We start from the raw sequence: 24,939 nt of genomic DNA, 5'->3' as shown, positions 1-24,939 counted from the left end.
AATCTTCAACAACTCAAAGAAACGACTATGAAATAGACACATAGAGACGTTTATGGGTGCATGCTGGGAGATCATTTACTTATTTAACAGTCTCTTTGTGTTTCTTAACTGGCATTAACACCAGGACACAAGGCATTATAAAAACACAGACGTTATTCCATGCTTGGATTAAAAATCATAGGCTGCCTGTGATCCTTGTGATTAGAAATTAAATACAAGTCTTAGTTCGGATTTAATTTGGCTAACGAACAAAAAAAAGAAAAGCAGCGAGCTGTAATCACACCCAGGTTAACCCCCGGGGAGGCCGACAGGTGGCACAGCAATAAAGCACGGTGCCAACTCAATAATTGTAGTATCTGTCATCAGTATGAGAGGTGTAGCAGTTTGTCTCATACCTGGCAGCAGGACATCTTGGATGACTTTTACAGTTTTAATCCCGTGGATTGTTTTTGGCAGGTCCACCAATGTTCCTTTATCATTCTTTGGGGAAAACGTTTTATTCCTTTTTTTTCCAAACATAGCATAATAAACATAACAAAACATAACACCGGTGCCATAATACAAAAAATAATATCTTACATTTAACATTTAATATGTACATACACATATACACACATAAGGTAACGGTAAAGTTACAGAAAAAATAAAATAGAAATAATTTTTAAAATAATTTAATTAATTAGTTAAAATTAAAGGTAATAAGATCTACAATAATATAATTCATGGTAGTAAGATAGAAACCTTAAATAAACAAACAAATTAATTAATTAATTAATTAAGTGTAAAAATAATTAGAAAAAAATAATTAGTAATTAAGTAAATACCATAAAAAGGTTAGGTTAAGTAGATTCTAATTAAGTACTGTTCCTTATCTTATGCTACATATCTGGCTGAATAAATATAAAAATAATAATTAAATTATACACAATGATGGCATGTAGATTTTTTTTAATGTGATGTGAATTATGCAGCTGTAAAAAAAAAATGGATCTTGAATTTGAATATTTAATTTTAAATAAGGTGGATGATGAGGATGCTGGAGCTCCTGTTGCTGATGAGAATATTGCAATGAGGATGATGATGATGATGATGATGATGATGATGAAGAAGGGGGGAATATGGTGATGAAGGTGAATATATATAGAGAAGAAGAAAAAAGATGACGCAGGAGATGATGATGATGATGATGATGAGGATGATGATGATGATGAGGAGGATGATGGTGATGATGATGATGATGAATGAAATGATGAGGATGTTGATGATGATGAAGATGAAATTGATGATGATGATGGAGGAGATGATGATGATGAGGATGAGGATGATGATGATGATGATTATGATGGAGATGATGAGGATGAGGATGAGGATGATGATGATGAAGATGATGATGCTGATGATGATGAAGAATGAAATGATGAGGATGTTGATGATGAAGAGGAATATTAATTGAGAAGAAGAAAAAGGATGATGATGATGACGATGAATGAAATGATGAGGATGTTGATGATGATGATGAAGATGAAATTGATGATGAAGATGGAGGAGAGGATGAGGATGAGGATGATGATAATGAAGATGATGATGATGATGATGATGATGATGGAGATGATGAGGATGAGGATGATGATGATGATGATGATGAAGAACGAAATCTTCTTCTTCTCAATATTAATTGAGAAGAAGAAAAAGGATGATGAAGATGATGATGATGATGATCATGATGAAGATGAAGATGAAGATGATCCCTCATCCTCCTATAGGGTCCCCCTCTGGCCCCTCCCCTTTTTTCAGCGTTGCCCCGGCGACTGCCCGGTTTACGTGATGACGTCGGATGTATATGAGCGCAGGCGGCGGGATCTCTCTGCCCTTTTTACCGCCATCCGAGCGGAGTCTTTCTTCTCCGGGACCTCCTCACTGCGCAGCGCCGCTTCACCAGCCACCGCCTCCGGCCACACAGCAGCCAGCGACGGTAAGAGGACACGGACAGGGACACCAACATCTCCGCCACCGATCTATTGTGTCATCCGTCGTTTTTATATGTTAAATACCATCTTCTTTAGCTGATATTTAACTATAACCGCCGCGGAGGAAGACAGACGGCAGCCATTGAGGCTCCACCATGATGTCAGTTAACACGCGATTCAAAAAAAATAAACCAACGGCTCTAACTGCTCTAACGTTTAAATGTCCGTTAATGTCCGTTACTGGATTAATCACGACATTTGACGGCGTTTTTCGACATTTGTTGACACTTGTTCTAGTATATTGGGATTTTTTAGACTTGACCTTATTCTTTCTGGAGGATAACAAGCTACAGAGCCGGTGTTATTATTACATAACGGATTACATAGCATAGTACTGGACCGTGTGGCACCATTTCCTTTATAACTGGACTATATATTCTATCTTAAAGCACCATCATGTCGATGTTCCTCCCACTAGCTCAAAGTAGTGCGCAGCTAGTAGCACTGAAGCTAGATAGAGAGGCAGTGCGGTGACAAGACCAGAGGCAGGCCGGCTAAAGTTAGCCTGTTAACTAGCCTAAAGGATGGACCTTTCTGTTGTTTGACAGTTGGAAGAGGCGGTAAAGGTTTCAACAGGTTCTGCTGGCTTCATTTTGGTGTTTAAATGAAGTGTACATTGTGGCTTTAGAGAGAGAGAGAGAGAGCAGGCTGCAGGTCTTTTTGTGTCAGTCATTGATGGAGCTGCTGTAGACTAGAGAGCATGCAACACGTGGTCGCTGGGCTGGATTAGGAGCAGAATAAAGGCTTGTCTCCACAAAGTTAAAAAGGTCACACAACATGTAGTTAATATTAATCATGCACAGATCTATTTATTGGCTTTATTTTGTGACATAGGCTGATTCATTTCTCCATGCTTGGCATGCCAAACTGACTTGTTATAGCTGTAATGTGTGCCAAATATGTCTCATATCATGAGTCATCACTTGGACAGGTCAGATGTGAGTGTTATACTGGATTAGGAGAAAAGGCTTGTCTCCACAAAGTTAAAAAGGTCACAACCATGTGGTTCATATTGTTCATGCACAGATCTGAGAAAACATGGGACTATATATTTTGTGACATAAGCTGATGATTAATTTGTCCATGCTTGGCAGTTAAAAGCTGTAATGTGTGCCAAATATATCAGATATGTCTCATTATATCATGAGTCATCACTTGGACAGGTCAGATGTGAGTGTTATCCTTATCCAGATCTACATTGTTGAAATGACACATTTTGGCTTAAAGTGGCAGTAGGCAGAATATTTTTGGCATCATTGGGCAAAAATGCCATAATAAACCTTTCAGCATATTGTAATTCAAATGTTCTGAGAGAAAACGAGACTTCTGCACCTCATGGCTGTTTTCAGGCTTTAACAAATCTAGCTTGTGATCAAATGATCAAACTATGCAGCGCTTATCAAATATGAATCAATGCTATGTTACTGTAATGCTTATTTCAAGCCTCAAATGTTTTCAGAAACATCTCATAGTGTAACTGTCTAGCTGTAAAATGAGAAAGTGTGTGACCCGGCTGGTGGGCGGTGCTTGGTAACAGTACATTGGTTGGTTGGATTAGGAGAAAAGGCTTGTCTCCACAAAGTTAAAAGGTCACAACCATGTGGTTAATATTGTTCATGCACAGATCTGAGAAAACATTAGACTATTTTGTATTTGTTGGCTTTATTTTGTGACATAGGATGATTAATTTGTCCATGCTTGGCATGCCAAACTGACTAGTTGAAGCTGTAATGTGTGCCAAATATATCAGATATAAGATAAGATGAACCTTTATTAATCCCCGGAGGGAAATTCAGGTGTCAAAGCAGCAACATCAGCAAACAGAGTGAAACACAGGAGAGGTAAAGCTATACAAAAATGATAAAAACAATAATGGAGATATAAAAGATACAGAGTGTGTCTCATATCATGAGTCATCACTTGGACAGGTCAGATGTGAGTGTTATCCTTATCCAGATCTACATTGTTGAAATGACACATTTTGGCATGGAGATACTTAAAGTGGCAGTAGTGTAGGTTATTTGTACATTTATTAATAATCCAGGATACATGATGCTGAACACAAGTTGACCAGTCTTGATAAGTATGATGGATAGTAATAGGCACTTATGTTAAACCTGCAGTAGGCAGAGTATTTTTGGCATCATTGAGCAAAAAATTCCATAATAATCTTTCAGCATATTGTAATTCAAGTGTTCTGAGAGAGTCTGCACCTCCTCATTGCTCTGTTTTCAGGATTTAAAACATTAGCCAGTGGGGAGGCAGCTGTCAATCACTCACGAACTCCGATCAAATGATCAAACTAGGCCACGCTGATCGAATATTAATCAATATGCCTATTTCTTGCCTCAAATGTTTTCAGAAACATCTCGTAGTGTACTGTTAAGCTGTAAAATGAGAAAGACTGTGACCCAGCTGGTGGGCGGTGCTTAGTAACAGTACATTGGTTGGTTGGATTAGGAGAAAAGGCATGTCTCGACAAAGTGAAAGGTCACAACATGTAGTTCATATTGTTCATGCACAGATCTGAGAAAACATGTGACTATTTTGTATTTGTTGGCTTTATTTTGTGATATAGGCTGAAATGATTAATTTGTCCATGCTTGGCATGCCAAACTGACTTGTTAAAGCTGTAATGTGGGCCAAATATATCAGATGTGTCTCATATCATGAGTCATCACTTGGACAGGTCAGATGTGAGTGTTATCCTTATCCAGATCTACATTGTTGAAATGACACATTTTGGCATGATGGAGATACTTAAAGTGGCAAGAGGCAGAATATTTTTGGCATCATTGAGCAATATATTATTATTAAATAACTTTTCAGCATGACATAATTCAAGTGAACTGAGAGATAACTAGACTTCTGCACCTCCTCATGGCTCTGTTTTTAGGCTTTAAAGAGAAATAGGCATTACAGTAACAGAATATTGATTCATACTTGATCAGCGCTGCCTAGTTTGATTGTTTGGTTGGAGTTAGCGAGTGATTGACAGCTGCTCAGAGACGGAGCTCGGCTCCGATTGGTTGTTTTCCTCCGGTCTGTGGAATCTTGCAGATGCCGTTAGGACCACCGGAGGACACCGGAGGCAGATGATATCTTTTCAGATTACCTGTCTCATGCACTGCTGTCTACTGCTGCTTTAAACATGTCCAGGTATTCTAGGAACTTCTGCAGTCACACATGGCAGAAATGCATTCAATCATCTGAAAACATTTTTACACGAGAAATAGGCATTACAGTAACAGAATATTGATTCATATTGATCAGCGCTGCCTAGTTTGATCCTTTGATGTGTCCATGTGAGATTGTTTACCTGCAATTACATTTGCCCATTAAAAAGCAAGTATTGACCCCAACTAGAAATACCCTGACATCACATTTTGCGCAACGACAGTATATTTGAGAAATGTGTGCTGCTGCTAAAAGCTTTCTACAGTACTTTCCCATCAATAATTTGGCATATTAGAGAATACAAGATGGCCGTGGTGGTGGGTGTCATCTTACCTTAGATATTGTAGTGCGATATGGGGCATATGTGCTTTTATCATTTCATGCTGTGCCCTTTTAGTTCGTTTGGACCATTGTTGAATAAAAATGAAAGTGTATTTCCATATAAAAAAAAGTGACAGCTTTCCATCGTGAAATGAGACACGACTAAAGCCACAAATCAGTCAACACGCAGACCGCTCTCTCTCTCCATCAGTTATCCCCCGTATGGCAGAAGAAACAATTTGATCTGCCACGTGACTTTGCTCTGAGCCCAGTGAACTGTCACATCAGCTCTGTAGTTGAATAATCTTGCTGTATTAGCTGAATGTAGGCCAGCTAATATATAGAGAGATGGTGGTGATATGATGGCTTTGCTAAAAGGATATCCGTCCAGCTCATTTTTTAAAGAAATCTTAAAGGCTTTCGTTGTTTTTTTGAAAACAGTTTCATCCCAGTGACTGATTTTCTGATCAGGTATGACTCCAGAGGTTCTGAGTTGTAGACCTCGGTACTCAGAGCTGTGCTGCTGTTAAGTGTCACCGTCTAATAGGGCTTGTTTACCCCCTGGGATGAAAGGTGAATGCAATTAATGGCTTGACAGGATGGCAAGGTGGCAGTCTAAGACCAGGATTAGGAACCTTTTCCATAGTATGTACCCAATTGAAATGCGAGTCACATTTGCTGCAGGTGATTTTTGACCGACCATGCGCTCTAGGGGTGTAGCGGAGAGGACGTTTGGTATATGGTAGGGCTGTGCAATTATTCAAATTACAATTAACGGCTTCCCACCAGAGTTGCCAAGTCTGCTTATTATAAGTGACTTTGGCAGGTTGTGTTTTGTTTGGGCTTGTTTCTCGTTGCTCCTGTCTCTCTCCTCTATACCAGTCTAGTTTCTTCTGTTGCAGGATCCGTGTTGTTGTTGTGAGACAAATCTTTGCGGGGTTGATGGGAGTTTGGCTAACAATGCCAGGTATTAAGTGGGTGAAATATGGCAAAAAGTACAACAAAGACTGGGGGGAAAAAGAGTGGACTTTTAAGATTGGATTCGCCCTCAAGTGGGTGACGATTCGAAGGCCGGTTGCCGTTTTTGTAAGTGTGATATACGAGCACATGATGCCGATTTGCAAAAAATTAAACAAAACGCCAAAATGAAATTAAATGTTCAACTTCTTTAAGTTTAGTTGACAAGGAAAATGTAAAGTTTTGAGCTTAAAATTAAATAAAACATTCAACTTTGAATTTATAACAAGAAAAATGTAAAGTTATAAGCAAAAAATTAAGGCAAAATGCATTCATACATATATATGGAGTGATCAAGTGGCCGCCTCTCTCTCATATATTGTGGTAGGTAGGTAGGTAGGTAGGTAAGGTTGCTAGTTTGGGTTTTTTTCTGCTTCTTTTGGGCTTGTTTCTATAAATCTGGTTGCTTTTTTCTCTCGTGAGATCTGGCATCACTGCTTCCTACGACTATGAAGATAATCAACATAAAAACATTGTCACATCCCGTTTAGCAATGACTCTGTCGTTTTGTCTTGGGTTATAAATCCAGCGCACCTCTTTCCTTAACATTACGCCTTTGTGGTGCAACACGACTTACTGTAGGGTGAAGGTGGCGCTTTACAGCACCCCTTGCCTAGACCTTGCGGCGATGAGTTTTTTTTTTTTTTGCCGTGTCATCACCATTCATATCTATACAACCAATGTGTTTGTGATTGTATGCTAATTGTTTACAAGAGCACATGTTTCTTCTTAGATCTAACATCTTAATTTTGCTCTCAAAGTGCACCAGATTGATGGAGGCTACAAAATTTTCTTTCTAAATGCATGTTTCTACTACTTACAAAAACTTCTGTGGCTGTTTTTTTTAACTGTCAATCATGTGTTGCTAACTTCCCCTGTAATACTTTAAGCATCTTAAAATTAGCATCAGGAGTTTATTTGCCAATGCTGTTTGACCCAGATCTTGTGACAGTCAAATGTGAGTGAAAACTAATTAGTTTGAGTCCTCCAGTATTTCTAAACTAATTAACTTTCTCTTCTCTCTCTTTTTAGCATCACCTGAGACTCAGCTAAGATGGCAGACATCGACAAGTAAGTACATCTCCTATCAGTGCTGCTCTGTGTCAAACACTTGGCCTCTCCCGCCAACGGTCTCCTCTTGTGGTCTAATGCCGCGCTGAAGCTGACCCTGGTGGTCTGTGACAGTTGAAAGGAAAACACCCCTCTGTGATAGCAACATTATACAACGTGATTAAACCCATAGGTTTTACAGGATGACAGTGCAGCAGGCTGCCCCCATCAATGAGCCCTGATGGAAACGGTTGTTTACTAAGTCTACGCCACGCCTGGGCTCCGATTACATCGGGACAGTTTCACACGCTAAACGCAAACATACAAGATAGCTCACAATGTTTGAGTGAACGACCCGAACATCGTTCCATCAGGGGTGATGCTCCAGTAATTGTCACACAACACCAGGATGGATGCTTTCTCCCTAACACACACACACACACACATACATACACACACACACGCTCCACTGTTAGCCATTGATTTTCATTTTGTGCTGCAGACTGACAGTAGGATGAGAGGCCATGCTTGTGAAGCTGTGCCCAGAGAAAACCCAGAAATGAGTTAGCATTTTAGCTCTTCTGGTTCCCTCATTTGGAAGTCAATCGGCTCACTTTCACACTGTGATCTGTAGACTTTAGCATCTATCTTTATCTTTTTAACCCGTTATTGCTGCTGAATCAGTTTGACATCCTGATATAACCTTTAAACGCATATTGTAGACCCTTATGTCTGCGTATGTCTCTCTGAAATCGCTTTAATTCTTTCTAAATATTAGCTACATATTTATGCAGGGAGTGACAGTGCGGGCTCCATGGTAGTGCTGACAGCTTGATAGAGTAGCAGCGGGGGGACGGGGCTTAGCAAAGGGTCAATTACCAAAGGGTCAATTGCCAACCAATGTGCCCTTGAGCAAGGCATGCAAGTAGGGCTGGAGCTTATCGCTTATTTTCACAGTCAAGCACTCAACCAACTGTTCTCATACTTATTCTTTGCAGCTTCCATCATGAATTTGTGAGTTTTGTCCTGGGTAATTTTTGACTAAACAGGTTTCCCAGCTTCATTTTTCACTTTCACCAAAACAATCTTTTTAGAATTATAAACTAGATCAATATTTGCATATTGGAAGCAGCAGAGAGGGTGGCCAAAAGTGTCTGGCAGTCTCACCTTAAACATGCCATAAGTAGTTGGCGATCGGTGTTAATTCTGTGCACTCAAACAGTCTGAATTGTTGGTGTGTGTGTGTTTTGGCTGACCTTCCCCTCTGTCTTCCTCCCCCTCTGTGTCTCCCCGAGCAGCAAAGACCAGGCTGAGATGGACCCGGCAGATATGGAGGACGTGGAGGAAGTTGAAGAGGAGGAGACGGGAGAAGATGAAAACAGCAAAGGTAGGTCTCTCTGCAGTACAAATTTCTGATGGTGTCATTGCTAGCAATGTGTAAGTAAAGTTATAGACGTCTTTAAAAAGCAAATGACACTGTTAATGTTAATTTGTGCAGAGGTAAAGGCATAGTTTAGATGATGAAATGTTGTAAATCACCATTTCTAAATGTCACTCCAGTAGTAACACCCTGAGCTGTGTGTGCTACAGCCTGGTGCTGAAACTGAGCAGTTATTTGCGTGACATGATTCTGAATTGTAGTTCAGAGCTGGGAGGCACTAATCCGTTTTTATTTTGGGATCTCGATGCTGTTTATGCATCCCTTTTGATGCTCAATAAATGATTCAGACAGTTTTCTCATATATTAGCCTACTCCCCGGCTCATCGTGGATAGATATAGATGCCCGCTTGGCCTCGTCTATTTATAACAAGTTTGAAATAGTCTTTTAAAAGCCAGACTTGAAAGGAGGCTGCCTACGACTGATCTTTCATAGCGAGCACACTCTCAGGAAAGCTTTACATGAGGTCTGGAAGCTGATGGGAGATTATTAGTACATGAGTAATACAGGGTTACAAATGTGAGTGCAAACTCTCGTTAATATATATCACACATTAACACATCAGGGCTGCCGTGAGTCACAAATCTCAGCTCGTAAGATACGTGGAAGTGAACTGTTAAAAACAAAAAGTGTAAATTATACAGAAACATCCAACCCTGTCCTCAAGTCTATTCACTGATGCAGAAAGTGTTGCTTCTCTTTTTTTTTTCAGAAATGGGAATGCATAAATGTTCTACCTGTAAATGCATGTGTGGAACTTCCCCTTTTTTTCCCCCATCATGATATCAATGTGCACGCAGTATCAGCCTCACATATCCAGCTAGAAAGCAGATGGTCCGCGAGGCAAATTATCACGGGAGTAAAGTAAAAAACTAAACAGAAATTTAACTAACGTTAGTCTAACAGTTTTAAAATGTTTTACCGTATATTTTCATGTATGAAAAGACCCGAAATGAACACTGTAAGAGGACTACTTGATTATTATATGCAAATTATTTAAACAGCGTTTGTAGAGGAAATCAGCAGCAACTGGACTTGGTTTAGATTCTTGAAGACGTTTCAATTCTCATCCAAGAAGCTTCTTAAGTTTGAACTGAACTTTAATATTTCTTTCAACCGTTTAACTGATAGTGTTAATTGGTAAAAAATTGCTTATAAACGGTTAATTATTAACAACCCTATTCACCATACATGCGTTTGCATCCCTGAGCTCATCTGGGAGCACGCTTAAAGTGATAATCCACCACCGTCGTTGATGAGCAAACACTCAGCAGCTCTGAGGGCGTAAAAGGTCACTGGAAAAAGTGACGTTTCCTCGTTGATAGAGAGAGGCAGCTACGGTCAGCTGGGTTTCAGATGTGAACGTATGTTACTGGAGTGGTTTAAGAGGATTTTGTGATACTGTCTCCCCCCACTGAGCAAATATGTAGACATTACAATTAAAGAGTGAATTTAAGCTGTTTACATCCTATAAGAATAATCTACAATGTCACCTTCCAAGCCATGTAGGCAGTGAGTGTTGATAGATAATGGGTATAGTATCCTTTTTAGGGGTCCCTTTTAAGTACAGAGTTTGGTACTCCTCATTATCACCTCAAAAAAGCATGTGCATTGATGTATGTTTTGCATCCAGCCAACAGCTTTGTGTTGTGTGAATTCAGACAAGCACAGGTGTATTTATTTGACTGGACGCGGAGTCTTGGACAGCCGATCTGTGCTAGCTGGTAACACATTACAAGCAAAATGCTCGGGGATGTGCCAACAGAGAAAAGTGACTTCCAATCTCTTTAATCTTCTCACCTGCCAGCAGCGATCTGGCTGAGCTTTGATAGGTGCAAGCAAGCAATGTGTCGGACACTTGGATTGTACCATCTGTCACCTGTCTGGTGAGCACAAAGGAAGAGCGCTCCTTTATTGCTGACTGCGTCCTCTTGTGACTGTGCAGCACAATAGCAATATTAACCAGACCATTCAGTTCAGTTCACCTTTTATTTACTTGAAATCACACAACAAAGGTGTTAAATGTGTTTGAGAGATGCTCTCACATTCTGCTCCACCCTCCTTACTTTACTCTGGTAAACACACACAGTGCTGAGATGTACAGTAAACCTCAGGATGACTCAGGATATCGCAGGAAGGATCAAGTTATAATACTGACTAGAACAAATAAAAATGATGTTCTTGTGCTGCTGATGATACCTGTCCTGCATAAATTTACATATTTGAGCATTAACTTAATCAAACTTCCCACTCCAGTTCAATTCTAACAAATGATACAGGGGTAACGATTCAATATATTGCGATACTGTAAGCAAGGTTGATTGAACTGCCTTCACGTTGCACTTTTTGACCTTACGGTATGTGTTTGTGTTCGCAGCTCGTCAGCTGACCGTGCAGATGATGCAGAATCCACAGATCCTGGCTGCTCTGCAGGAGAGGCTGGATGGTCTGAACGGCTCGCCGTCGGGGTACATGGAGAGGTGAGACATAATCCTGTTGTTGGCGATAACTTAATCTTAGAACACGTTAATGCAGCGTGTACCCTTCTACAGCTGCAGCATAGTTCAGTGTCTGCAAACTCTAAAGGAGGGATGATGCTGTTATACTTTCTAGCAAAAGGCTTGTAAACACTATTACATATTTCACATTTTACATCATAACATTATCTGTCATTACAGTATAACAGATAAAATCAAGATAATAGATTTGTTTTTAATCTAAAACTCTCAGTAACTTGCACAGTGGATGTTTGGTTGTAATAATTCACTCACACTTGGATGGTAACTGGATGTTTTTGCTTGATCCAGTTGCACACTTGCATGCTAGTTCCTGAGTAGCAATGCTTTTATGCAAATCAAGTTAAAAAATGAAGTTGAGTCATATTCATGTTTAGCAGAAATATTCCAGTAAAAGATGAAGCCGGTGAATCCAGATGTGAGGAGACGTTGAAGTAGCCACTGAATGTCTGAGCCCATCCAGAGGCTACAGCCATGTTTCACACTGTGGAGCTGCTCAAGTGAGGATAATGTCAAGTCTCAGCCCACGTTAGGTCAATTACTAATCATCTCAATAGCAGGAAGAGGCAAGAGGAGAAGCTGGCGCAGCTTCACAGGCATCACATTGTGTAGAGCAGCTTAACCAGCAGCCTGTTTACTACACACAGCCATTGTTTGGCTTTATTTTGACAGAAAGAAAACAGAGGTCAGCAGAGGCCGCCTGAGAGTACTGGCACTGATGAAAGCCTGGATATGACACACTTATGTTATTGTCTCAGGCACCAGCCTATTGGTCAGGACAAATTCTTATCATGAGAAAGTCCAAGAGGGCAGATGCATTTTTTCTAGACGTCGTGAGTATATATTTGTTCTTAAGGTTATTTTAACCTGTTAGTCATGGAGCTGGTGCAGGAGGTATAAAGTCTGAGATGCTGTAGTGAACGTAGTCGTGTGTCTTGGCTGCTTGGGGCCTGTGCCACCCACTGCTCCCTTATTCTCAGCAGAACCAGCAGCAAGCAGCTCTTTGATCAACTTGTCAAGTATTTGGCAGTCGCCGACAAACTCACCAGTTGCAACATCCCAGCACTTGGGACCAAACATACATCCCCTTGCCAGGATAGCGCAGGCGTTTTAATTTCCCATACTGCAGGGAAACTTGACTCTGTGCAGCCTCGCTCCAGCTCTCAAAGCTGGTTGATGTTGATGGATGTTTCAAGGATTTCAACCAGCTTCCCTGCAAGGCTGTCTGAGACCTCAGACAGAAATCATTTTATTTTTTAACACAGTGAAACATGCAAAATGAATGTTTGCTGCAACGTTTGCAGCACTGTAGCTTTTTTCCATTTTAGAGCTGGATGCTAGCCTGCCAACAACACTTATGTCATCAACAAAAATCCTATTCATTAGTGAGTGTTCTTGATTTGGGTGCCCTGTGTAGTATTGACGATGGAGACATTTGCTATTTTCAAGCACAAGCAAGATGAGGGAACTAACATTAAACATTCAAAACAACAACAGAAAGAAAAGGTTAGGATTAAAGGATTAAACAGACACTAAGCTAGTTATTAATAATTAAATGCAAAGGTATGGGATTACATCTTAATATCTTAAATTTACAATGTAACCACCGTAGGTACAGGTATAGTCAATGAATGCTGTAAAGTAAGCATAAGAAATCATGTGTTTGTTAGGGCATCATCTGCATCATCCACACAATGAACCAGGCCACGAATACCTCAAGCATCAACCAATAAATCTGTGTGTAGAAGTAACACATCATTTCTTCGCTCCTGCTGTTAAGTGAAGCAAATCTCAATAAAAGCTGTTCTTGGCGTAGTTTCAGTTAGTTGACAGTGTGTACCTGCTGGGATGCCACCCTGGCATATTGGAGATGCTCTGGGGAGAGTGCCGCTCTGCTCTAAAGCTCTCAGCAGATTAACTTCCGAGGCAGCGTCCTCTCTGATACAGTTTGCTCCCCATTAAGCACATTTTGTTCGGTTTGTTTTTTTTATTTAGGAGCAAAAGAAATGCGTGATCACAAAGTAATATCTTTGGGATTCCGATTATAGATAGGGGCTGCACAAACTCCCACGACTTTAGTCCCATTAGTGTACTTTTTTTGTTTTTTACATAATTGGTCAGAAGTGTAATAAGTGCAGTGAAGGGGTAGAATGCCAGGATTTCATATGTTCATGTCTGTCGTCCCACAGTTTACCGAAGGTCGTAAAGAGACGTGTAAACGCCCTCAAGAACCTGCAGGTCAAATGTGCCCACATTGAGGCAAAGTTCTACGAAGAAGTCCATGAACTGGAGAGAAAGTACGCGGCCCTCTACCAGCCCCTCTTCGACAAAGTAAGTCATGTATACACTTCCTTTATTGTGACCTCAGTACTCGTATTGTATTTCTGCAGCTATGTTTTTTTGTGCACCTCTGTGTTATAGAAGCATATTTCAACATTTGGTAAGGCTGAAATAATATTCGGTTACTTGTGAGTATGTATGTTTTTGTAGATAAACTTTCAGCGTTTCCTCAAATCATAAACTAAAAGATTAGCATCACAATTCAGCTTCCTTTTCAACCCTCTGATACCCACAATAGACCTGTTTTTGTCATTTTTAGGGGGGTTCAGGGGGTCTTTAGGGGGAGATAGCAGGTCAGCAGTAGATGTCACATAGAAGTGGTGTACATCGTGTTGATAAGAGTATTAAATACATGACAAATCTCCCTTTAAGGTACATTTTGAACAGATAAATGTGCGGGATTTAAGTATGTTAATCGTGATTGACAGCCCTAATTTTCTTTTTTCAGAAGGAGATGATATATGTAAATATACATTACTTGGGTGCCGCTGGTACAAACTTTAACTCGAATTGTTTTCTCCTGTTCTTCTTTCACAGAGAAGTGACATAGTGAAAGCAGCTTATGAGCCCACGGACGAGGAATGTGAATGGAAGGCAGATGAGGAGGAAGAGCTGACAGTAAGTAAGCAGGTACAGGTGACGTATACACCTGCATGCTTCCTGTCTGACTAGCTCTCTTCTTTCATTTCATGCATGTTAGCTCAGAGTCTCACCGAGAACAGAATAAGCATGCAGGCAGCCGTTCAGTTGATGAAATCGGTGTAGTCATCTATTGCAACCTTTTCTTATTAAATGGAGCTGGCTCACTTTCTTCATCTAATCCCCAATGCGTCTTTTTGTGGGTGTAGGTGGTGAACAGCTCTTTGTTTCATATGGTGTGATATGTTTGTCGAGCAAGCGTTATTTTTGAAGAGAAAATGTCTTCCTTTTTAACTAGGACGAGATGAAGGAGAAGGCCAAGTTAGAGGAGGAGAAGAAGGACGAGGAGAAGGAAGACCCCAAAGGCATCCCGGAGTTCTGGTTAACGGTTTTCAAAAACGTGGACCTGCTCAGTGACATGCTGCAGGTAGGTTCGCCCAGACGGCTGCTGAAAGCTGAAAATGGGTCACACACATGCGTTTGCTTCCAGCTATATGAAAAATCAGGGTTTGCTTCCACCTGCTGGCGGAGTTGTGTAGAACATGGATGTATGACAAAAACATGGTATATTACATCAAGAAGGAATACTGGATGCTCACCTGGTGCTTCTCTCTGTCTCTCCTCAGGAACACGATGAACCCATCCTTAAACATTTACAAGATATTAAAGTAAAGTTCTCAGATCCAGGACAGCCCATGGTGAGTGAGCACGACTCGTGTTAAATAGCTGGAAACCAGTTGGTTAACGTTGAGCCGTCTGTAATGGTGATCTCATTCGTTCCCCCCCTCCAGAGCTTCACGTTAGAGTTCCACTTCGAGGCCAACGACTTCTTCACAAACACAGTGTTGACGAAAACCTACAAGATGAGGTCAGAGCCCGACGAGACCGATCCTTTCTCCTTCGACGGACCAGAGATCATGTGCTGCACAGGGTGAGCTCAGCACTCAGTTTTTGTTGTGTGTTGTCTTCGTTTGAACAAACAGTGTGTGTATTTGTGCTACGTTAGCAGCTCTAGCATTGCCGGAGGCTTCGTGCTCGCCGCCGCCACACACGTAATCTGCGTAACTTTAGCAAGTGTCGGACAGACCGTGTGTGTGTTGGTGGCGAGTGTGAAGTTGTTGGTGGCGTTCTAGCTGTGAACGTAGGTGTAACAGACAGTGTGTGTGTGTGTGTACAGTTTATTTGTCAGTGAATAAATGCTATGAAACTACAACTCCTCCGCTCAAGCGAGCTGGATAGACCGGAGTCTACTTCTTGTATCCTGCAACTCCGGCTCCGCCTCTTAAGGTGGGCTGTTAAGGTGGACCAGCTTTTCTCCTTAAAGTGACGAGCCGCTCCTCTGAGCCGCTCAGCATTTTAATTCATTATTAATATTTCTTTTAACTGATAGCGTTAATTGGTTAAAATGCTTAATGTCGGTTTAACGGTTAATTATTAACATCCCTAGTCCCCGGGATGACGAGAGGCCGTTGTTCTAAAGCTCTGACGGTAAAAAAACGAGTACTGTCACATTTTCAGAATTTTTCCATCGACTTGGTCCCGAAGTGTCGGTTCTCGTGACATCTCAACTGTTTATAAGCTCATAACTTATAAGGCGTCATTATTATTTAATAAAACACCCCTTCAACAAGAAACATGAGCTGCACCGCTATAACATTTCTCTCTGAATCTCTCTGAATTCTAAGTGGATATCTGACAACCTCCCCAGCTAGATAAACCCCCCAGATGTCATTTCGATTTGACATTTAAAATGTTGGATACTGACCTTGCTTCCTCCTCCTCTTCCTCCCCTCCTCCTCCTCCTCCTCCTCCTCCTCCTCCTGCTCTTCATGTTTCACCACAGTTGCACAATTGAGTGGACGAAGGGCAAGAACGTCACGTTGAAAACAATCAAGAAGAAACAGAAGCACAAGGGCCGCGGCACAGTGAGGACGGTCACCAAAACGGTCCCCAACGACTCCTTCTTCAACTTCTTCACCCCACCAGAGGGTAAGGATGACGGTGGGGCACAGATGTTATTCAGCCTCTACCGGGGTTCACTGGTACATTTAGCATTTTCTCTGCTCTGCATGGTTTAACTAACTTCAACTTTCTCCGCTTGTTTACAGTTCCAGAAAATGGAGAGTTGGTGAGTCACCGTACCTCTCTACACTTTCAACAATAAATATGTTTATTTTTTAGATGCAAACTAATATTCAGTGATTTGTTAGTCATATTTGTTAAGTTCAGGATCTATTTGACAAGCAGAATCAGGTCCAAAGTGTTGAATGCTGTAGATAAAACCTAGTTACTAGTGCTGTTTTTAAATTCATAAATGAACTGTGACTGGTCTGTCTTATCTTCAGGATGAGGACTCGGAGGCGGTTCTGGCCGCAGACTTTGAAATTGGCCACTTCATCCGTGAGCGAATCGTACCTCGGGCTGTGCTCTACTTCACAGGAGAGGCCATAGAGGATGACGACGACGATGTGAGTGTCGGGGTTGTCTTTACTTGTTGTAAACGAGACCATTACATTGAAGTCTATGAGACCTACTGTTTTCTTTCCCCCAAGAGGGGGCGCCACCTGTGCCACTGTATTCTTTGAATAAAATATGAGGCTTTTGGGAGAAAAACATGAAGCCAGGTTCAGCTGTTCTAACTAATCCTCATGTTTGTGTTTTACAGTACGATGAAGAGGGAGAGGAGGCGGACGATGAGGTGAGACTATTCAAAGCCACAAGTTAATATATGAAAACAATTGACCTCAACCTACAAGAGATGTCTGGTTCTAGTGTTGTGATAGACGGATGAATAAGGGGTTAATTGTGGCTGTAGTCTGAAGTTGTTCTGTGCTGTGTGCTCAGGAAGGAGAGGAGGAGGCCGACGAGGAGAACGACCCCGACTACGATCCCAAGGTGAGACCACACATCCCCCTCCATCTCTCTAAAGAATCTCTGGTGTCCTGAGAAAGACCTGACTCAGCTGTTCTCAACTCTGTTGGCTCAGGATGCTCTTTGAAAAACAGTCAAGCAGCTCTTGCTGTGGGTCACTGATCTCTCAGAACCTTTTAAAGTTACAAAGACAAACGTTTGGCGTTGTACCATCCAGTGAGCTGCAGGTTAGAGAACGGCTGTGTTAAATTGACTTGTCAGATTTCAACATACAGAATACATACTGTCAAATGCATCTCATTGTACACCAGCTTTTTGGTTTGCTTCAGCTTTTATTTTGTTGTCGTGATCTTGATTTGGCTTCCAGACAAAAACAATAAACACTCCCAGTAGATATTTTTCCTCTTCACCAACATCTTAACCAGATCCTCAACTTGTATTTTCAGAATTACTTTCACCCGTCAGATTATTTGAAGTGGGGTTGTATGAGGTACTTCTGCATAGTCGGTGTATTACCTACAGTAGTTGGAGTTTGGAGAAACAGATGGGAGCAAAGCAATGTACTTCTGTGGACGGGGGTGGCAGCAGAAAAACAGATTTTAGGACTCTTTCACAAGCCAACATTTAGTCTGCTTTAATCAACCTGTGATGCGGTTTGTGTGGGCGGTTTGAACGCAGTAATCGTACTCTGGTGTCGACCAAAACAGCCGGTGTCTCGGACTGTTTCCAAGCGAACCAAAACGCAGGCTGCGTTTTAGATTTTCAGATCTGATGTCATTCAATGTTTGATATATTTAACATAAAAAACATTATATACACAGTAAATGACACCGTTGAATTACACCGCAGCTTCCGGGGAGCCCTATGTTTGGGGGGTGGGAGGGTAGTGTACACAGTACTGTACTGTACTTTGCTATTGTCATCTATAGTAGTTATTTGCATAAAACACACAATTCAAATGTTTGTGATTATTTAAATATTTGATTAAAAAAAATCTTGGTAGGTTGTTATGAAGTTAAACAGGTCATAATTCTCTTGAATAAATCCAGTTGTTTGTAGAAGATGTGAAAACATCTTCTACAAACAACTGGATTTATTCAAGTTTCTCACCAAAAACTTAATTTAACAAGATTATATTTGAACACATCCTGATGACGTTGTAATTTACTTTCGCCAAATTGTCATTTTTCTGAGCAGACCGTGAACGTCTCATATTAATAACTCAATGGCACCTCTGTTAACGTTAGCAGCTCCGCTATTTATCCAAACATAACAGCGCTGCCCGCCGGCTTCTAACAGCTAACGTTAGTAACTCTCATCCTGCTGATTTCAACACAGGTTTGTTGTTCAGTGTCGCCTTATCAAAGAAAAAATAGAGCTGTCGACAGCAAGATAAAGGCAGGTAGGTAATATAATATATAATATAATACACCTATTATGGATAAGTACCTCATACAACCCCACTTCAAAACATCCGACCTATCCCTTTAAGTCTGACTGTTGCATGTTGTCACTAAAACCTGAACCTTAACCTTATGCAACGCAAAGATCCAGTATGCATTAAAGAGAAGGATGAGGACACCAGTGAATGTTACCCACATATTTTGACCTTATTCAAACGCATTATTTGTGTAGGAAACTTTGGCACGATAAATTTATAATAAAAAAAGTAAAAGTACACCCACACAGTTAAGTTCAAACCTGCAGATGTTTACTGTAATTTGACTGAGACAGATAAATGAGGGGTCCTCTCCTGTAGGCTCTGTTTATTCTCTGATCATTTCTGCTTCACTGCCTTCCTGATGGAGGTAATGGAGCGGAAAAACAGTGAATAAACAGTTGTACAGAAGAAAAGCTGTGCAAGCTCAAACGAACTGCAAGCAACAAGACAAATGATTTTTTTTATGACATAGACTGGAGCAGTTTTGACACGACACGATAAGAAACGAGCATGACCTCTTGCTTTTCTTTGCTAAACAAAAAAAATGTCTTTGACATTCTGTATTCTGCTAGCTTTTTTTTTTTTCTCCTATTCATTAATGTTGCTTCATCTCCAGTCACTTTGGCATCTCTTGTCAGCTACTCTTTAAATTTTTCCTCACTAGGTTTAAGTGGTGACAGTAGAAAAATAACCCTATCCTGGTAGGTACAGCTTGTGAATTGTCAGCTTACTACCATCCCACCTCCTCACCCTTCTCCCGGCTTTTGCTTTCCTTTTTCCTCCTGTTTTTCCATCCTCCATCCATCAAACCCTGCACCCCCCCACACCCCTACATGAGCACCCTCCTCCTCCTCCTCTGCCGCCGTGCTGCACCCTCCCGAGTTACTAACCCACCGGTTTTGTTGTTGGTTTTTTGAGCTTTAACCCATAGTGATTTCTGCATTTGCACCTGTATTATTTCTGTATGTTGAAGCTAGTCCAGCCCTCCCCTTTTTTCGTTTTTCTTTCTTTCTCTCCACCATGTTGAACTTGTCCCCGTCAACAAGCGCAGGCTAGTTTTGAGTTTTGTCAGGAGGAGGATGTGTCTGCCATGAATTCTGTGCTTTGTTTATGGATGGTTGTTTTTAATACTCATTTAAACATCATCGGTTCCATTCGTCCATGGTTTTTATCCTCCTTCCTGTTCACATTAGTTCTGTTCAGCTGCCTTTTTTTGTTCCTCTATAGATTGCTTTTAATGCTGGGGGATAACGGCCTCGCAGGGCTGTTTGTGTTTGAAATAAGGCCTAACCAATATAAGAAAAGCCAATAGTGTTTATCTCTCAAAGAGTGCTGTCATTGTCAGAAATAATGGCCCGCTTCCTGTTGTTTTCATTTGAAACTTGATTGATTGCAACAGATAAAAAACAGAAAAACATCGCAGACGCAACATCATAGCAGGGCTGGGACGATACACCAACCTCCGATTTGATACGATCATGATACTTGGGTGCCGATTCAATATATATTGCGATTCGATATTACAATTTATTGGCACTTTGACACTGGCACTTTTTAACACTAGACCATGGGAAAAAGTTGAATCATACACTTCTAGGGACTATCTAAATATAATATCCAAATTAACACAGTAAAAATGTTTGATTTTCAGCATTTATGTAGTCAGAGATGTCCTGAAGTCAAATATATCGGTCATTGTCAGGAATTATTTATAATCCAGCAACCCAAAAATCAAAGAATAAAGACATTTCCCTCACAAATTAGTGGTATTTTCTTTTTAATTTATAAGGGACATTTAATATTTTATACTTCTGGTGAACATAACCCATTAACATAGATGTATTTTGTATATACAGTTCCCTTTGTTAACACCTTATTTTGAAAATCGGACATAGTCCCACGTGTCTACTTCCTCTAACTTCTCCAAGTCCGTCTCTAGCTCTCCCGTCAGCTCCGTTCTCTTTATCCATCCATCGTCAGCTCCATCGGGGTCGTTTCAATGCATTTAACATAAATGTCAGTATATGGGTGCTCTACAGTTGTAGCGTCCACGGAGATGAGAGTGACGGACGGCTCGAACGCCACGTTACCGCGATACGATAACGTTTCCTGTCCGTGACAGAGTTAGCATGCAGCTTTAGCTCTGCTTTTCCTGTCAATGTGTGAAACCCAAAGTGTTTCCATCCTTTACTGGATGTGTAGTGTTTACCACGCTGGATTTAACATGTGAGGGTGAAGGTCGTATCCACGCTGACCCTTCAACGTTTTCTACTATGTCGCTGCGGTTTATTTTGGTTGACGGACACGGACCGGATATGACGTCACGTTACTACAACAATAAAAGCGGTAACTTCCTTCTACCTCTGCATAGACTCAAATGAAGCAGCAGATAAAAACCAGAAAACACTCACCTGACGCTAGACGTTAGTCTGCAATAGAAGCTGTTACTTTGGGCATTTTAGTGAAAACGACAGCATAGTGTAAAATCTTGTCTCGCACTATTTTTGGACTCGACTGTCGGGAGTTCAGCCGTGGCCAAATGTGTTGCACAATATCTAGAATGACCTCACGCTGTTCAGTCAGTGTGGCAGCGGGCCATGGAGAGCAGCTGCAGCGTGCCATCACCTTCACAAGTGTGTAGTGCTGGAAGGACGCCCTACCCCAAGTATGACGGGGGTCTTAATTATCTCTCATCCCCTTATTTACTCAAGTGTTTCCTTTTGTTTTTGGCAGCTAATTGATTTGAGCACAATAGTCTGAGGTTCTGTTGAAGTGTCAACATTTATTATCCTGTAGCACCGACAACAAAATAAGCAGATACTGGCATCGTATGAAACCTGATGAATCCATTGGTCCGTCCCACGTTGCTCTTACTGTACCGCAGCACAGCAGCGTCGGGTATCAGCGGGTGAAGCCAGGTCTCCGTTATTAACATCACGCAGCAGTCCCTGGCGGACTTGTTAGCTGCCATCTGTAGCTTCAATTCATCCATTTAGTGAACGATGGATCTGGCGTTGGAGAGAAGGATGCTTGGAAGCGGTGGTTTGTGTGGATGCTTCTTTAGCCTAGCCAGCATCCCCGTGTGCTTCCTCTCTCTACGTCGCTTCTCAGAGACGATAACGATCCACGTAGACCCCGGTGATCTGGACATGTCCGCCGGTATGTTGCGTGTCCTTTGAAAGTCGCTTGTAACGGCGGTACTGTGCTGTAATCCAACGTTGATTAAGTCTTGACGACTACACACATACTTTGCCTGACAAAACTCGACAAGCAAATGCAGCATTCACACAAATGAGCACCAAACTAGGAAGCGAAGAGCCGCTGCACTGACGCGCCTGAAAAGGCATATCGTAGAGACATTTTAATCGTTCACGATCTAATATCGTCATATCGCACACTCCTAATTGAGAAGTTGACGTTTCAATCCACTTTCTTAATCCTAGCATTCGTAGGGATGCTACTACCTTGAGCCCTAGTTGTCATAGTGCCTGATCTTAATGTGTTGTCGTCCCAACGTTCATATCTGAGTTCTGTAGTTTGTTAAACAGTCGGGAGGTGAAGAACTTTTCAGATGTTGTTAGAATTAGCAGCAGCTTGTTGGATGTTTTAGTTTTTGAAACGGCTTTGCGGTGTGTTGATCTGGTTTTGGTATGCCAGGTGTTTGTTTGTGTGTGTGTGTTTTGGAGTGATTTTCGTCTTAACAAACCTCCCCTTCCTCACCTCCCCTTCCCGCCCCTGTGATTGCTTCCAGAAGGATGCAGCCCCCCCAGCTGAGTGCAAGCAGCAGTGAAGCCCGGCCCGGCTGCCTCGAGGATCAACTGCACTGTAACGGCTTCTCAAAATTAAAAGAAAACAAATAAAAACACATCTTAAAAAAGAAAAAAAAAAAAAAAATAGTTACTTACCGCCTTATAATGTTTTGTATTTTTCTTGGTAGAGAATTTGAAGAAAAAAAATAAAAGTTTCAAGATTTTTGTTACAAAAACTCATGGTAATATACTGGGAGCTGTGTGGCTCAATATACATAGTATTTTACTAGACCTGTTTTTTTTTCCTTCTCTTCCTCCTTCTCTGTACGATAGATAGAATACAGGAAAAAAAAAAACTCCCTCAAAAAGCATGAACTTGTTTCTTCACTGCTAAAAAAACTAGTTTGGGTTCTTGTGAAGTCTTTTGTTGTATTTGCTCTTAGACAACAGCTGTGGTTTAGACTGCATCGCGGCAATTTATACCTTCCCCTCTCCCCCCCACCTTCTCCTCTTCCTCCTACCAAAGTTCCAGGTTGGTTCGGTTCCGGTTGTCCCAGGTGAATATTTTTTTATTCTTAGCGGGGCCTAAGCACTGTAGCATTTCCAGCTCTAGCGACGGAGGATAGACGGGGGGTGACCCGCCGCCGGGGTGTCTATTCCAGTTTATCTAATCTTGCTGAGCATGGGATCCGGAGTTTTTTGGCCACATCCTGCGCCACTTGTGCTCAACTACTTTTCCACTCTCGATACATTCCAGTAAGCAGACTGGCCGGCACCGTCGGCGAAACCTCTCTTCAAAAAACACTTCAACTGGACTAAAAATGATTGTTTCGACCTCTTCGTGGCATCGTGGGTCGCTCCCAGGGCCTCGGCACAGCCTGGTTGAGTCTCTTTAACATTCCAGAGAATTCTTAGGATGAGACAGTTTTGGCGGGATGGGTCCGGCTCGAGGCCTCAGTGCTTCAGGCTCCTCGTAGGCTCGCAAGTGGCGTGGCTGTCGTCTTTTTTCTATAGCACTTTGTACTAGTGTGTGGTGTACCGGTGGCGTCCTATCATTGGTTAGCTGTCTGAGTACTCCTTGTAAAGCAGCACTTTTCTTTTGGGCGATCTGTAGAGAGTTCAATGTGTGCTATCTGGTCTCTAAGTACCAGTAGGGAGGCACACTTGGCCTGTTCAGAGAGGCTTCGTAGGAACAGGGTTGGGCAGATGTAGCACAGTGAATGAAAAGGAAACCAGGTTCACCCTACCCCCCCCCCCCTCCCCATCAGTTTATAACATTTACCTCTTGGTGTCACCAATTTGTGACCGATCAGGTGACTCGCGCGGACCTCAGCCCAGCCCCTGAGGTCTCGGTTCATTTTTTATCACTGTGAAAGAGCGAGGGGACGCGTGACAAGGCCATCGTTACTGGCCAATGACCCACCACCCCTCCTTATCCCCCCCACCCAAAAAACTCCTTTCCTTCGTTACCCAGAAGGCCACAGGGAAAGCACGTCAGAGCAATACTCAAAGTCAGGAAAGGGGGGGACCGAGAAGAAAACCGTAGCCTGCCTCCCTCCCACTCCATCCTCAATGCCTTCTTTAGTTGTGGAAACAGCCAAACGTTGGTTGTGTTGGGTGGGCGGCGGCGCCGTGTCCACCGTGGAGAGCCAGGGTACTTCTCATTCTGCAGGTAGTATTCAGATCATGTTCATCGGGGGAAAAAAGGACGTGAAGGCGGTTTCTGTAGGGTCCTTCTGAGCAGCTGTTGTCAAGGCAAAATGCTATGCTACAAAAATACTAATGTACTCAATAACTGTACGTGTATGTTCATGAATAAATTGGTTAAACATGTCTGATGTGGTCGACTCGTTTTGTTCATCTGTGTTCTTTGACGTTGTCTTGGAAATGTTTGTCACACCCTACTGACACAAAACTAAATATGTTTATCTCAGTAATGTAGTCGTAAACATCGATTCTTCCAACATATTTATAAAACTGGAGGTTCGAACAATTAATTGTACGTACAACCGCACGCCAGAAGAGGGCGCCATTGCTTTGAGATTGTACAGTATTTGACACTCTGACCTCCATGGGGAATCTGGTTTGTAATGACATAATGAATGACCACATCAAATGCCACACTAACATTAAGAGAGCCATTAGATGGATGTAAACCCAGAGAGGACAGTTAACTGATACACATTTAAAATGGAACGGCTAACTAACTGTTCCACTGCAGATGGTAAAAGTTATCACACCAAAGAGTTGGTGTGAAAAGACTTCATTGGTCGGCCTGATAAAAGTTCTACAGTACAAACTCGGGTGTGTACATGAGTATATATATGTATATATACATGTGTATATATCTAT

General features: G+C 41.7%; 1 protein-coding gene across 8 annotated transcripts; it reads left to right on the top strand.

Moving 5' to 3' along the window:
• Nucleotides 1-1,826: 1,826 nt before the first annotated feature.
• nap1l1 (nucleosome assembly protein 1-like 1) lies at nucleotides 1,827-24,420 on the top strand. 8 transcript variants are annotated; one of them, XM_037760353.1, is made up of 16 exons: nucleotides 1,827-1,972; nucleotides 7,575-7,613; nucleotides 8,891-8,979; nucleotides 11,409-11,511; nucleotides 13,737-13,878; nucleotides 14,425-14,517; nucleotides 14,825-14,953; nucleotides 15,153-15,224; nucleotides 15,318-15,457; nucleotides 16,370-16,527; nucleotides 16,635-16,654; nucleotides 16,872-16,994; nucleotides 17,192-17,224; nucleotides 17,371-17,421; nucleotides 19,503-19,539; nucleotides 22,593-24,420. In XM_037760353.1, the coding sequence occupies exons 2-15, from the start codon at nucleotides 7,597-7,599 to the stop codon at nucleotides 19,506-19,508; spliced, it is 1,176 nt and encodes a 391-aa protein (XP_037616281.1). In that variant the 5' UTR covers nucleotides 1,827-1,972; nucleotides 7,575-7,596; the 3' UTR covers nucleotides 19,509-19,539; nucleotides 22,593-24,420. The 8 variants fall into 8 exon arrangements, with proteins under 8 accessions (XP_037616281.1, XP_037616280.1, XP_037616274.1 ...); XM_037760352.1 differs by having other exon boundaries at nucleotides 22,590-24,420; XM_037760346.1 differs by lacking the exon at nucleotides 19,503-19,539.
• The last annotated feature ends 519 nt before the right edge of the window (nucleotides 24,421-24,939 follow it).

The sequence above is a fragment of the Sebastes umbrosus genome, chromosome 23 (genome assembly GCF_015220745.1).
Source record: "Sebastes umbrosus isolate fSebUmb1 chromosome 23, fSebUmb1.pri, whole genome shotgun sequence".
Classification (NCBI taxonomy): domain Eukaryota; kingdom Metazoa; phylum Chordata; class Actinopteri; order Perciformes; family Sebastidae; genus Sebastes; species Sebastes umbrosus.
This window is presented reverse-complemented; position numbering and strand designations above follow the sequence as displayed.

Coding starts and splice junctions, on each gene's coding strand:
- nap1l1 (XM_037760345.1), top strand. Junction 8,980..11,408: donor AGAAGATGAAAACAGCAAAG/GTAGGTCTCTCT, acceptor TTGTGTTCGCAG/CTCGTCAGCTGACCGTGCAG. Junction 14,954..15,152: donor TGCTCAGTGACATGCTGCAG/GTAGGTTCGCCC, acceptor GTCTCTCCTCAG/GAACACGATGAACCCATCCT.